The sequence below is a fragment of the Haemaphysalis longicornis genome, unplaced genomic scaffold, assembly GCF_048455015.1.
Source record: "Haemaphysalis longicornis isolate Haplotype H1 unplaced genomic scaffold, Haemaphysalis longicornis Haplotype H1 scaffold_5, whole genome shotgun sequence".
In the NCBI taxonomy this organism is placed as follows: domain Eukaryota; kingdom Metazoa; phylum Arthropoda; class Arachnida; order Ixodida; family Ixodidae; genus Haemaphysalis; species Haemaphysalis longicornis.
Genome location: NW_027526385.1, coordinates 45,114,236 through 45,128,198, shown reverse-complemented (window position 1 = coordinate 45,128,198; position 13,963 = coordinate 45,114,236). Strand labels below are relative to the sequence as shown.

At 47.7% G+C, this 13,963-nt stretch overlaps 1 protein-coding gene across 2 annotated transcripts in view; it reads left to right on the top strand.

Moving 5' to 3' along the window:
* The window catches only part of LOC144138158 (uncharacterized), a 124,563-nt gene that overhangs the window by 75,644 nt on the left and 34,956 nt on the right, over nt 1–13,963 (top strand). For both annotated transcript variants that reach the window (XM_077670302.1, XM_077670300.1), the window contains 5 exons: nt 4,330–4,491; nt 6,114–6,218; nt 11,355–11,439; nt 11,846–11,949; nt 12,364–12,479. In XM_077670302.1, the coding sequence (XP_077526428.1) occupies nt 4,330–4,491; nt 6,114–6,218; nt 11,355–11,439; nt 11,846–11,949; nt 12,364–12,479 (572 nt within the window). The remainder of the gene's footprint in view (nt 1–4,329; nt 4,492–6,113; nt 6,219–11,354; nt 11,440–11,845; nt 11,950–12,363; nt 12,480–13,963) is intronic.

Sequence of the window (13,963 nt, the reverse complement as noted above, 5' to 3'; positions counted from 1 at the left end):
GAAAAGTCAATGCGAAGTTAGGGGTGCGAGAATTATGTGGGGAAAAAAAGTCTGGTGCACAGTGTTGCCAATTTGCCTCCTGCCAATGCCGCTAAATGTAGCGGTCGTTTTTTGTATATGTAAGCTCAGTGTTGCCAACAGCAGCTATTTCTTTTTATTTTATTATTTACAACGTAAACAGTCTCTTGTCGCGATCATGAAATTGCCGCCTTTGATTTCTGGTGCGCGCCCTATCTCGTCGTCGTCATGTGCGTGCCCTACCCCAGTAACGCACGTTGAAGTCGGTGACGCCGAAGTGCCTGCCTGAGGTGCGGTTGCCGTGTTCGATCGCGTACTCTATCGCTTTCAATTTGCAAGCGGCAGTGTAGCTGTCGTTCTTCCCCATGCCGAAGTGGCAGCAAGCACAAAACAAAGAGATCAAAAAGTTCTCAAAATGGCAGCAAGCTACCACCATTAACGCGAGTGACTCACTGACTGCTGCTGCTCAACGACGGGACCATGACGACGACGCGACAGCAGGCTGCGCGAACACCATCTAGTTGCGCGCACGCGAAACCGGCTCAAGGACAGTGTGAGTAGCGTGTTAGGGCGCCTGTTAGGGAGTAGCCATGCAGGTTGTTGGGGCGCCTGGATGGCCTTGGATACACAGCGCTCTTCACCGAACGGAGAGTCGGCGGGGGAGGGCGCGCGTTGGAGAGCGCGTGCACCATGCGGGTTTCACGAGCAGGCAACTTTTGCCGCTGCAAAGTTGGGGGTGCGAGGATTATGCGAGGAACCAAAAAATCCAAGTTTTGGTGGCTCACATTAGGGGTGCGAGGATTACGCGAGTGCGAGGATTACGCGAGTAAATACGCTATATCGAACGTCAAATGCCCCTCAAGTTGGCTTTCCCTCAGGACTGAAGAGAGATTCCGCTGGCGCACCCCTAAAAGTGGTTTAGCCCGGCCGCGCATGTGGAGCGGATGGCTCTTTCCCCTCCCTCACCTTGCTCTCGATATTGTGACTGCGCCATCACGCCATGTAGGGCGGGCCGTCAACAATCCCCCCCTTGCACGAAACTGTCCCGGCCCACCCGCTATGCTTTTTTTTTCTTCGTTCATTTTGCTCGCATCGTTCGCGCTTTGTGGGCTTTTTCGGCAGTGTAGTTGTGGTGGCTAGTGCTAGTGTCACTAAATAAAGGCATATTTAGTGGCTGTAGCTAGCGTGAAGCGGCCAAATCTGCCTTTTGCTGTGAAGCTGGCAATCGTAAATTGAGTTGAAGTCGGACGCCCAACGGGGACGGGGACATCCGGGGGTGAGAAGTCGGGCGCCCCCGTCGGACACGAGATTTCCGGGAACGCCTTGTCGAAGTAGTTTCTGGGCAGATGTTACCAAAGAAACCGCCCGAAATTGCTTCAAATCTGCCGGCTTGTGCGTACCGGTAATGACTGAAAATCATGAGGAGTGCAACGAAGCCACCAGTGGTGTTGCCAAGTGAGCTGTCGGGAATTTGCCGACGTCGTTGCCGGATCAACGGTTCGCAAGTTTGCGAGTGTGGATAATGGTGTCGCGACCATGGGAGAGTTTGGAAGACTACATTGCCGACATCGTACCGAGCGCAAGTGAAAGCGGGTGCAACGAGGAAAGCAACGACGATCCTTTGCCCACAACCTCCGAGGGGGTTGGCGCACTCGCACTAGTTTGGCGCTTCTTCGCAAATGCGAAAGGTTGCGGCCTCAGCTGTCCCTTCCGTCTCCTCACACATTGTGAAGAAGTGCGTACGGTCTTGGACAGCGAGGTTGTTCAAGCAGAAGAAGATACGGGACTAGTTCGGGTGAAAGTAAGGCAGTTTCACCATTAAAGTGTTTTTGTGGACACTATGTGCTTTTATGACGTCCAATTCCTTAGCTGCTTATATTGAATTATCGCCTATGTCGAACTGATGGGGTTTTTTTTTGCAAGTTCAGTGTCACCGGGTTTGACTGTGTCATAGTCCATGTTGCGACAGCGAGGAGACCGACACCCGCGTTACCAGATCGAACACCTCCTCCTGGTTCTCTTCTTTCTTTATTGCGTGCTCACGCGCATGCCCCCGCTGCCGCCCTCTTCGTCTTCTTCTGTGGTTGAGCCGCGAGGCGCATGGCGCTTCCCGCCACTGCTTCCCGCGGGAAACTCAACAGTCCAAATTATGAAAAAGGAATGGACTTGGGCTGAGAAAAAGGAATGGGCTTGTGTCCGTAGTTAGGTGAAATGACAACTGGTGGATCACCAGGGCAGCAGAGTGGATACTGAGAGACAGGACTGTAAGGGGAAGGCCAATAACTTGATGGAGAGACGAAGTAAGGAAATTTGGAGGCACAGAATGGACTCGTGCGGCGCAAGACAGGAGCGGCTGGAGGTCGATGGGCGAGGCCTTCGTCCTGCGGTGTACTTGGGTAGGCTGATGATGATCATGGTGAAGGAAAAGAAAGAACGCACAAGCGCTGACTATCAGCTGATGTTTTAATCGACAAACTGCAACTACGTAATACGAGAACTACGGGATGCACCGTGAACAAGGAACAGAAACAATGTTGCGACTATGTGCCATCCCAAAATCTGATCTTTCTAACCAGTTTATCGATGGCTTGCTCGCACATTCATTTCCCGTCTTACAAGTGTGGTGCATCATTCATGACATAGTCATGAAGTTGCTATTGTTCCTTGTTTACAGTGTACTGTGTGTCATGTGGTTCTTTTCAATATTCTACAGTTGCGGTGTCTTGATTAAAACACCAGTTGATTGTTGACGCTTGTGTGAGCTTTCCTTTTCTCCATCCTTGTGTGTCCGCACTGTTTAAAACAGGAAGTAGAGTAAATTTAAGGCCTCTCCCTGGACTTCCAATCCTTGCAATCGTGCATCATCTGAACCGCCTACCTCTGTCTCGCATTGGCTCTTGGCAGCCCTCTTGTGGCCGGAATTGCCTACATGCTGTCAGGCCTCTACATTACATGTTTGGTCCATATTCGCGTTTTCAAACTCTTAGTTTGGTCTAGGACGGATTCTACGAGAGTCCCGTACGTCTGCTACACTTGCCATGCTCCTTTCCGTGGCAGTTTTAGCTGGCATAAGTTTTCTTTTGAAGTACCAGGTTTGTAAGGGCATCCTCAATTACTATGTGGGGCCCACATGGTCGTTCATGGCCCACTGAGCACATGGTCGTAACAGCGCGTGTTCATGGGGCTTTTGTCGCGAATACTTAATTTTTTTTTTTGGCAGTCTGCAGTCTAGCTGTGCTTTCTTTTTTCTCGAAATATTTTATTCTTGGGTCACCCTCTAGTTACCTTCGTCCCACTGAATAGTCCATCTCGGATTGTGTGCTCCATGCGTCTTGCCGAAGTCTATTTTAGTGTAATCATTTCCCCTGTTTGCTAGCTTAGGTAAAACATGCAGTTTGCACTTCCTGTTGCGTTTTTGTCGTTTTGGGGAAATTCAAGGGCATAGCTGAATCAGGGAAAAAGGGTAATTTGTTGACAAATCTGCAAAGTTTGTAACGCAAGGCCCTTGTGCCACAAGTACACCCTTTGTTCAAATTTTGTGGGCCAATGCTAAGCCTTCTCGACCACAAGGAATTGAAAGAATCGGCTTGAACTTTAAATGTGACAAAAATATTTTAGGCAGTAAGAAAGAACGGTGTTTTCTCTAGCTTTCCTGCATAATAAGTTTCAGCCTCGCTCGGGACGTAAGCTTGTACATTGAATTTCTTGCAGCCTGCGCGTTTTCGGCTTGGCCCACAAAATTTTGACAAAGACTGTACATTGTTGTCACAAACATGAACCCTCCCATAGCTCCTCTTGAGGGGTATTTTTTCGTGGTGAAGGAATGTTTCTACAGAAGTCTGGGCCAAGGCAAACTTTCCAGCTCCGGTTCTCATGACAATTTTTGTTGTTGATGTTGTTGTTGTTGTTGTGCCAGGCCAACACAAAAAGGGGGAGGGGAACCTTGTTTTTGCGATGACAGTGTATGAAGAAGTATAACGCCGTGGAAAAACTGCCCGATACAGAAGTGGCTAGAGAAAGGAAGCGATTGCAATCCTTGTTAGCTTATGATGTAAACCTGTCCGCATGCACTTTCCTGCAGAGAATATTTGCACGCACGATGCCCCATTCCCCCCAGATTGAAGGGTCGTTTGCCGTTTGCAAATTTTTTCAACTGCTTCCTTGAAAGCAATTTGAGGAAATGTTTCACACTTACGGTGACAGGATGTCTGCCGTACATTGAGAACGCTCCAACTTATTCCCATGTTGCAAGTCAAAGAAGCAGAAAAATGTAATGCACGACAACCCCCTTTCCTCTCGCCTCTTTCCTAGGGATGCCTTTTGTGCCAACAGCCAGCGCAGCCACTGCGAGGGCGCAACAGCAGCCGGAAGTGCTGCCGTCAGTCATGGCAACTGTGGGGTCCTTCCAAGAGGCTACCGAGGCACCCTCCCCTGATGAACCCTTTCCTAGGACAACCCACACTCAAACACTTGGTGAGAACCTTTGCTCATTTGTGTCGGGTAAAGTTTGCTTCGCCTGCGGGCATAGGCGATGCATGGCCTGACCGTACGGAAGTAAGCGCGCATTGCTCCTAGCTGTGATAATTGCTTTTTAGTTGATGTGCAGTGTGAAAAAAATGAAGGAAGCTCACACTAACGCGCAAGACTTGAAGGTAACGAAGCTGCACGCAACCCTCACGACAGTTTAAGTCTGTTGCAGCCGATTTGCTTCTTCTTCACGGCCGCAATGACCTTTACTCCATCACTGTTTTTAAGTGTGAGCTTCCTTCATTTTTTTTGGAAGTGATAATCGTTGGACATCACCTTGGAGAGGCGTACGCCGTGACGTGTCTTTCTCGTTCCGAGCAAGTGTTGCCGCGATTACGGCGAACGCTGGAGTTTTTGCCAATCTTGGCCAATCTCCCTAAATGGGTATGCTTGGATTGACAAGCATGTGCCAGGGACGCTGGGCGGTCGTCACGAGGCACAACACACGAGCGCTCGGCATTTTCTTGGTTTTGTTAACGGCTGAGCGGTCGCCATGAGGCCTGCGCTCACGTGCGTGTGCTCAGCAATTTCTTGGTATTTTTAACTGTGGGCACAAAAAATTTCGATTTGCTAAACAGCTTTGACTCGTATTGTGGGACCTAATGCTCTTCCTCCTGTTAGCGTGTTACTGTGCATTGCCTCGCATGCTCATGCTTTTTGAGCCGTTGAATCCCGCAGCGGTATAAATTGTTTGCAGTCAGACCCTTGTGCAATATTGTGAGGATGGTGAAAAAGCATTGCGCTTCTTCTAACTGGCTTGCTGCAGAGAATGTGAACGGGAAAGCTGCAACATACTCAGCGATGCAGCAAATAAAAAGAATTCAGACTTCTGCCGTGCAGTGAAAACTCAGTATGGTTTGTTAGTTCACTTAAAATGGTGAATGTCCTTCTAAAGTGCGCCCAAACATAGCACATTAAAATTCTTGGCTTGATAGGTACTTGATTAGCTTTTTTAGAAAGTTGCTTTGGAATGAGCGTGAAATAGCATGGAGCATATGGAGTGCGGAATGTCTTTTGGTATCCTGCTTGTGCATTTCGTGTGCTCTGGTCATGCTGTATATGCGTAGATAAGGGTGCAGTGCAGAGTTGTCTCAATGTACACCAGCTGCGGAAGAAAAAAGCAGTCCGCGGTCGGCCCCCTGCCCTGGGGACAAACAGGCACATTGGCTAGCCTGCGATCTGCCGACAAAGGGGAAATTGTACTGAAGTGCTTGCGGATGCTGCCGTAAGTCGTAAACGGAGAAACCATGGAAACATTAGTGAACATTCTCTAATTTATGTTTCCTAGTTTGAGAAGCAAGCTTTATTGCCCTAATGAAGTTGTGTTACGAAGTAAATGTCTATCAAAGTTCAGTTTCTGTCTGCTAGGGGCTGCACCAGTACACGTGCCTTTCAGATACAATGAAGAAGGGGTTTATGCACGGTCCGGATTCTGAAGCGGTGCCTTGCAGAAGAACTCTGGGTGCGGTGCGATGTCTGTCATCGTGTTTTGCAAACAAAGTAGTTGGACAAAGAAAAAACGAAGTGAGCAAGTGGTGTTTGTTATTCTTTCTTGACATCCTGTGCAGAACCAGAGCCTGAAATCAGGGTGTTTGTGCCGACCAGTACAGGGACAGTTGCCGAAGCCCGATCCCCACAGGCATCCGGTTCAGGGGCGCTACCAGTTGCATCTGGTTTGTGAATTTGCTTCTCGTCGTACGTACGGGCAGCAGGCTTGCAACTTTTATGATCAGCACGATGATGTGCGTGTGGGTCTTTTGAAGCGTTCAGTTCTGCGATTGCTCTTTGAGTGAATGCTGTAATTTGTGAGTTGCATAGTGCAGTGGAAAGCCTGAAAGTTTGAGCTTATTTCAATTGATTGCTTATGCCAAGGGTTGGCAACCTGTGGCCCCCAGCACGTCGTCAGAACCCTCTCCCTCCTCTATCACTTCCTATCTGAAGACCGACATGCTACCGTATTTGCTTGAATCTAGGACGCCATCGATTCTAAGCCAACCCCCAAAATTTGGAAGGTCAGAAAATAAAAAAAACTTACCTCGGATGTAAGCAGAATGAAAAAAGGCATCGGACTGAGACTAGACCGCGCACTTTATTAAAAGATAGGGGCGCTTGTCGTAACATGTACGATGCTCACTTGTCGCCACCATTGACATCGCTGTTCTCTTTGTCGCGCGCCCTCTTCCCACAGCGCACTGTCCTCACTTCCATCCAGCGCGCTCGAGATGCTGCACAAGCGAAGGCCCGCACAATTAGCTCGGCTGGAATTTCGTCCCGTGCCGTGGGGACCCAGTTTGGTAGTTCGCAGAGTGAAATGGCTTGCTGCTCCCGATCGGTGCGAATCGGTGGTCTTGCAGCATCAGCCAGTCATTGTAATGCTTCCACAGCCATTCCATTCCCTTGGAGGCACAGTTGAAAAGTTCGTTCCGCTGCTTCCGCCATCGGCGCACGTTCTAATCATCGACGCTGAAGTCATGCTGTGCTTCGAGGTTTGAAGTTCTCTCCTGTTCTCTTGGCCTCGAAGACTGCCTTCCGCTTAAAAGCCGTGATGTAGTGGCACCGCTTGGTGGGTGCCGTTGTGCTGCGAACATGGGCACTTCTCGAGGTCACGCGGCGACGCAAGCAAGCAAGCGCGGAATGGCAAGAGCTGGATTCACTACGTTCAAACAAGCAAAATGGAGCTGATGGAGCACGCAAACCTGCAAGCCTATGGCTGCGAGTTGGCGTTGGGTGCCTAGCGGGGACAGGAAAGCCGCATCCTCAAATCTAAGCCGACCCCCCCACTTTCGTAAACGACTTTTGAAAAAAAAGTATCAGCCTTAAAAAGGTGCCAACCCCTGGATTATGAAGGCTTAACGCACCAATGCTACACAGGCAATTAGGCATGCCGTAGTGGAGGGGTCCGGATTAATTTTGACCGCCTTGGGTATCTTTAACGTGCTCTAAAATCTCGAACAAACGGGTGTCTTCACATTTCGCCTCCATCAGAAAAGCGGCCGCCACAGCCAGGAATCACCACCATGTCCTTGGGCCGGGCGAATTGTAAACATTGTAAACAATGTAAACAAACGGCCGGGAATCGAACCCGCGACCTCGTGCTCAGCAGCGCAACGCCTTAGCCACTGAGCCACCGCGGCGGGTATGTACACTGTATCTAGCTCCAAGTCAAGGTCGCTTCACACAAGCGCTGCACAAGCGCACATGAGACGCTTCGCTGACTGGTACGCCATTAGGAAAATATAAGGCCTCTTGAAGGGGGAGAAGAGTCAGCGAAGTCAATATAGGTACTAAGGAAATAAAATCAACTGATATTTTTATCGTACAGCGTAAAACTAGGGTGCGGGAAGCACTTTTTTGCGCTGGGCGAACAAGCACAACGGTCAGCAGCACGACTACGCATCTGCGAACGCTTTTCCGTCTGCGAAATGCAATTGCTAGACGTGAGCTATTGTGGAAACTCGGGGGACGCTTACTGCACGAGCGCAATACAACAAATAGTCACCTAAGCTGCTTGAAATACTAAAACTAAATAAAAGTGTAAACTGGTTATACATTATATAGCTTATATTTCCACCATCGGCATCGCCCGCTTGTAGCCTAGTGGTCTGGAGCGCTAGGTATGTCACCCGAATTGTTTTGCCAGTCACAAGTTCGAATCCCCGCGGGTACATGCTTTTTTTTTTATATAAGTTCACTTTTTAGTTTTTCGCTGATGTTTTCTATACTGGGTTCACCTTTCTTTGGGCCGCAACGTTCATTACTCCACGAACTAGTCCACAGAACTCGCGCAGGCTGGCACTGGCGCACTAGCGAGTTCTCGTTGGCACGCTGTTGCCATATGCACCGACTGCATGCAGGCAGTGGGCCCAGGCCAGAATCAACAGACCCTTGGACTGGTGCGAACATGCTTTTTACGATACAGGCATGAGTGAGGCAAGCTCCAAATATGAAGGAAAAGCGCATGCATTTGAGCGTCTGCGGGGACGCGGAGGGCGTTCATGCACTGCGTAGGGCTCAGCTAATGAATGCTACGATTCCAAGCCGTCCTGGGAGGCTTATCTTATGCATTTTACAGTCGACAACATGGCAGAAGCGCGGTACTACGATTACTGTGATATTGAGAATGCCCATCCAACGATGCCATCGGATGTCAAACATGTTGTTTTACAGAACCGAAACCGAAACTTGTTTGATTGCTAACCTTGGGCATCGTCCAATCACGATGCCCCCTCCAGACGTCACAGCCTAGTTGGTGTGGCCGCCGCAAACCGCGCATGGTAGTTTTTCTTCTTTCGCGCTTTGTAAAATAATTACTGATTAGTCAACCGGATAAACGATGAAAAGTGTGCTAATTTGAGCCAGTCTACGCAGTGCAAGCAAAAACGGGAGCTTGACAAATTCACTTCAGTGTCCCTTTAAAATGCGGTTGCCCGATGCACAATACCGTTTATCAAGGTTCGTACAGGTCCTTGAAAACCTTGAAAACCCTCGAAATTGAAAATTGAGTTTTCAAGGGCCTTTAAAAGCCTGGAATTTTTTTCATTCTCCTTGAAAACCCTTGATTTCTTTGCGCAACAAAGAGGAGACCCGATTACATGACCGCGTTTTCGTGGCTTATATCAGTGTGACATCGTACACTCTCCATCGAAAACATGCTTTTTACAATTTAAGGCCAGCTAGCTTGGGAGCACAGGTGTGCTGCTTTATACAATGGATCGTACGGAACGAAATCCCTGCATCGGACGGGACAGAAATTAGCGTAGGTCCCCTTCCAATTTTCTATACTGCTTTCTGCATTGCTTCATCCTGTTATTCATTTTGCATATCTTCCTGTTGCTGTGCCCCGCCATAACTATGCCCCACTACGTTTCGAACACGAACGGGGCTGGCACTTCAGGGTGAAATAGTAATGAGCACAGATAAGCATAACTCTGAAACTCTGAATGTGAGAACAGAGTGCGTCTAGCTCCTAAGCTTTCCTGGAATATTTTATTTTGACAGGTGTGATGGTGGGCAAAGCCAGTGGAGTCGTCAATCCCCCCCCCCCCCCTTGCCCCCCCAATGAACACAGAAATTTGAAAAATGAAAATGGCAGGGGGTATTATGTTCCTCGCTATTCAAGACTGTGTCTTTTAAGGGAATTTGCAGAGCTGGAAAAAGTTCAAGATAGCATGGCTTTTGTGAAGCTCCCTCAGTATTAGGGGGGCGTGGGGGCAAACTTGTCCACTTCCAAAGGGTGGAGCTGTTCCAAAAAGGTTTCTCTTGAGGTCATTTTTTTTTTTTAGATGTAAAGAAGCAAACGTTGAGCGTGTGAAAGCAGTAGCGAAACGTTAGTACACGTGCTTCCGTGCACCCTTGAAAATGCCTTGGCAGGCCCTTGAAAGTCCTTGAATATCCTTGAATTCTTGTCCCTGTATCCTCCACGAACCCTGTTTATAGTGCGGTGGTTTGGCGAGTCTGCCAATTGACAGGTAATAGCTAAGGGTCGCAAAAAGGAAAAAGCTGGATTCAGCCATCCGACAAAGCGCACGCTCCCTTCTCTCCTCTAACTTAGACACAGAAAAAACAAAACGAAAGAAAAAGGCGGCCTTTAGTTCGCGTGTTTCGTTTGCACTCCCGTGATAACCGCAACTGCCCTTGCTCTTGGCACACCTCTGAAGGTAGTGAGCCCCCCCTTTCTGCACACGTAGTAATTTGTTGCACTTAGAACTTTGTGCAGGTAAGCAGCAACACCCTTTCCCTTTTCGAACTTCTGGAGATCATGAGCCAAGATGCGACACCTGAGGTTGCCACTACCTGCGCATTGTGCTGATAAGCAAACCGCCTTCGGTGCCACGAACGCAAGGTGCAGATGAAAAAAGGAAAAAGAAAAAGAAAATCCAGCTTATGTTCTTACGCTAAGAAACTCAGCTCTCTCGAAACAAGCACGAAGTATAAGTTAAAGCCGCGCTTGTGGTTTATAAGAATGTGCAGCAGTGTCTGATGTGGAAAAAAAAAAAAGTTGAAATAAGGACCGTGCTTCTGTTTTTAAGTGGTGCTCGTTTGAGTGATGATAAACAAAGAATGATTAGAAGTTAGGTTGCGATATATGGTTGTATTTGTGCATGTTTGGTCCATAGTGCGGTACTGCTTGTAGTGCGGACTCTCGCGTCTCCCACAACATACGTTATAAGCGGTCTACACTGGGTAGTTAATGCTTGAAGAGCATTTGTAAGATCTCCTTTGTGACAGCTAGAAGCAATATTGGTTCTCCCACTAAGGGAGGGGTTTCTGCGTGTTGTGTTTGGAAAAGTTTGCCAAGATGCAGTTTTCGGTACTAGTGAGGTCATGATGTTAGTAACTTGCCTTTCTACAAAGTGCTTCATTGGGGTTGTGATTAAGACTGCATCAAACAGCTCCGCGATATATGGTGTGAGCCCGCTTTCACCTCTTTTTTTCACAAAGCATTTGTGTTTGGAGCAGGAGTTCGATGAATCGGGATTAGCTGTCTGTCTTTGCTGTGAAGCCACGGCAGAGACTGCAGGATGCCATAATGCTCTCTCTTTGAGGCTAGTCATGCTTGTAGCATTATTACCTAAGCTATAGCGTGTAATTACGTGTGGCTCATAAAAAATGCGGACTCTCAGCCAGTAATTACGTTATGCCCCTCTGAACTCAAACAGAACTTGCCGAGCAGTGCACATGGCCATACATGTAGTTTCTCCTTTCACTTTACGTTACTGTAGCATGACTTTTGCAGTACTCTCAGGAGAACGCACTAAATAGAAGCCCAAAGCGGCCGCTTGAAGAACAGGGTGCTTTTGCGTTTGCAGCAAATCCGTCAAGCCACGGCTCTTCGCTTCCCGATGGCTTCGGCTCCCACAAGAGGGAAAGAGACAGCGATCAGGCGCCCTTCAGGTGAGCTACCTCTTCTGGAAGAGTCAGGTTGACTTGCATGCTATGCCTGATTATGGACACGTACTGGGAAAATGGGGAGGAGGAGGGACTGCACCAACATTTCATAAAATTGGAATGATTGTAAGTGGTGGGTTTTTGTGAATTCTTTTTTTTTTTTTTTTTTTCCCAACGTGAAAGAGAATGTTTTTGGCTCCTTGAAAGTTACCCGATAGTTACAACCACTCACCAGGTACCAGGTTTCGACTTTCTTTTTCAACTCCTCAATGCAACAAGCTTTTTCAGAAACTGTTCCTTCATCACCGAGGACTTTTGCTACTGTGGCAGCTACATTTATTTTGTGTGGTGGAACAGATTCAAGGTCGGGCTAACGCTTCTTCTTAGTGACTGAGTAAAGATGATTTCGCAGTTCGGGCACGGGCAGACTCAAGAGGCTCAAGCCGACTGTGGCAGATGCAACCAGTTCCTCCACCCCGGATGCCACCTCTCTCAGGGCAGAGCCCACTGAAGGAGGTGCGTACTCATGTAACACGGCTTTACCGTACACCCCCCTGCCATTTTGGTTCACCCACCGCGGTGGCTTAGTGGCTAAGGCATTGTGCTGCTGAGCCCAAGGATGGGGGTTTGATATCAGCCGCTGTGGCTGCTTTTCTGATGGAGACAAAGAGCAAAAATACCTGTATGTCGAGATTTTGGCGCACGTTGAGGATCTCCAGGTTGTCAGGATTAATTGGGAGCCCTCCACTACGCCGCGCCTCATTGTTCGATTCCCTGATATCTCCATTATTTGTCTAAAGTTCAGAATAGACTTGTTATTGTCATTGTTAGTGGGACAAGGCAGTCTTTTTGGTAAAGCAGACTTGCATTTTGTCTCCATGGCCCCATTAATGTTGACGTGCTCTGCCGTTCGCGGCTTTCGCAACTCAGGTGTGCCCATTTCGGCGGCCGGATGTGTCGTGGAAGAACCGCAACAGTCCGACGACGACGATGTCATTGTCGTGGAAAGTGACAACGACGACGACCTGCAGGACGACGACCCAAAGGTGGGACGCCCAAGCAATTTTCTTTTCTTTTTTATTTCAAATTCAGTTTGAACCTCACTGCCTAGATGGCCTTTTTTTTTTTTTTTTTTAATGTGTGCTCATACACACTGGGGCTGCGTGTAGTTAGGGCAATGCTATAAATTGTGTTGATAGACCTTAGTGCTAGCAGAGTCCTTCAATGCTTTTCTGGTCATGAATATCTGGCGAAAGTTTCATTCGTGGACAAAAGCTCCCGTTACGATCGCCCCTATCAATGAGAAGGCTGGGCCTTCTCCATCAACAATGTGCCTACATTCTTTTGCTGTTCATTTCCACCTGTAAAAAACGCGAGCGAAATGTGCATATTTTTTTTGTCAGTTATTGTCGCGTAGCTTAGTTGTGAGATTGGGGCAAGACCATGTGTGTTACGAAGGCCTGTTGCAGTGTTCGTTAGTTGCGACAGGCACGGCTAGGTTTTTGCCTTCGGAGGGTGGACATTTGACGTTTTCGGTTTCTCACTAGCCTTTGATTTGTCACCTAGATGGTACGAGATAACTAGTGCCTAAATTAAAGCGGTATACAGCCCTAGGTGAGCTGGTGTGCTGAGCAAATAGGTTTACAAACCCGGCCTCTTAGCATGTTAATTTAGCGCTGCTGCTGCGTGATTTTGTAGCGAGACAATAATATAATAATAATAGCAACCTACAGTTTCAAAGTGAGCATGGACAGTAGAAAAAAAGAATGGCAAAGAAATTGAAGGAGCTTAACTCTCGTTATGGCAGAAAAATGACTGATTTTGGGTGCTTCCACAAAAATTTCTCTTGAGCGACTGTATAACAATGATATATGTGTCCAGTCGCTCAAGAGAAAATTTCAAGAGAAAATTCACATACAGTCACACTGTATGTGACTGGACACATTTATCATTGTTATACAGTCGAGCCTCATGATAAGGAAGTAGTATCGGGGCAGTAAATTTTATATCTGATATTCGCTATAACCGTAGAGGTAAAAATCGGCTCTAATAAATCGGCAATCTGGTTCGCGCAACAATCCTACATAAAAAAACGCCTTGATCTAGGCTTCGAACCCACTATAAATGAGGTAGTCTTTATCTGCCTCCTTGTGGCATTTCAAACTAAACAATTCGGAACGTGAGAACGGGAAATTACAACAGATCAAAGTTTGTTCGGCAAAACAGGCCGGCCTTTTTATTTACTTGAAGAAGGATGAGCCCTTCGCCTGTTGGTTTTCACAGGCTGTGCAGAATGAAGTTTTTCACAGAGACCACACAATAAAGGGCCTTAAGCTACTAAAAAACGGTTGTTTTGTCTCGCTTTTTTTTTTTTAATTTTGCTTTTATTGGGCTAGCTGTAGAGTGTTGAGCCTTGCAGGAACCACATTTCTTCGTTATAGCCAATATCGCGGGGCTCTTGGGGTTTTGGTTTCCTTATAAAAAGAATAGAAGTCATTGAAATGAAGCGTGACCAAACAAACTGCGTATT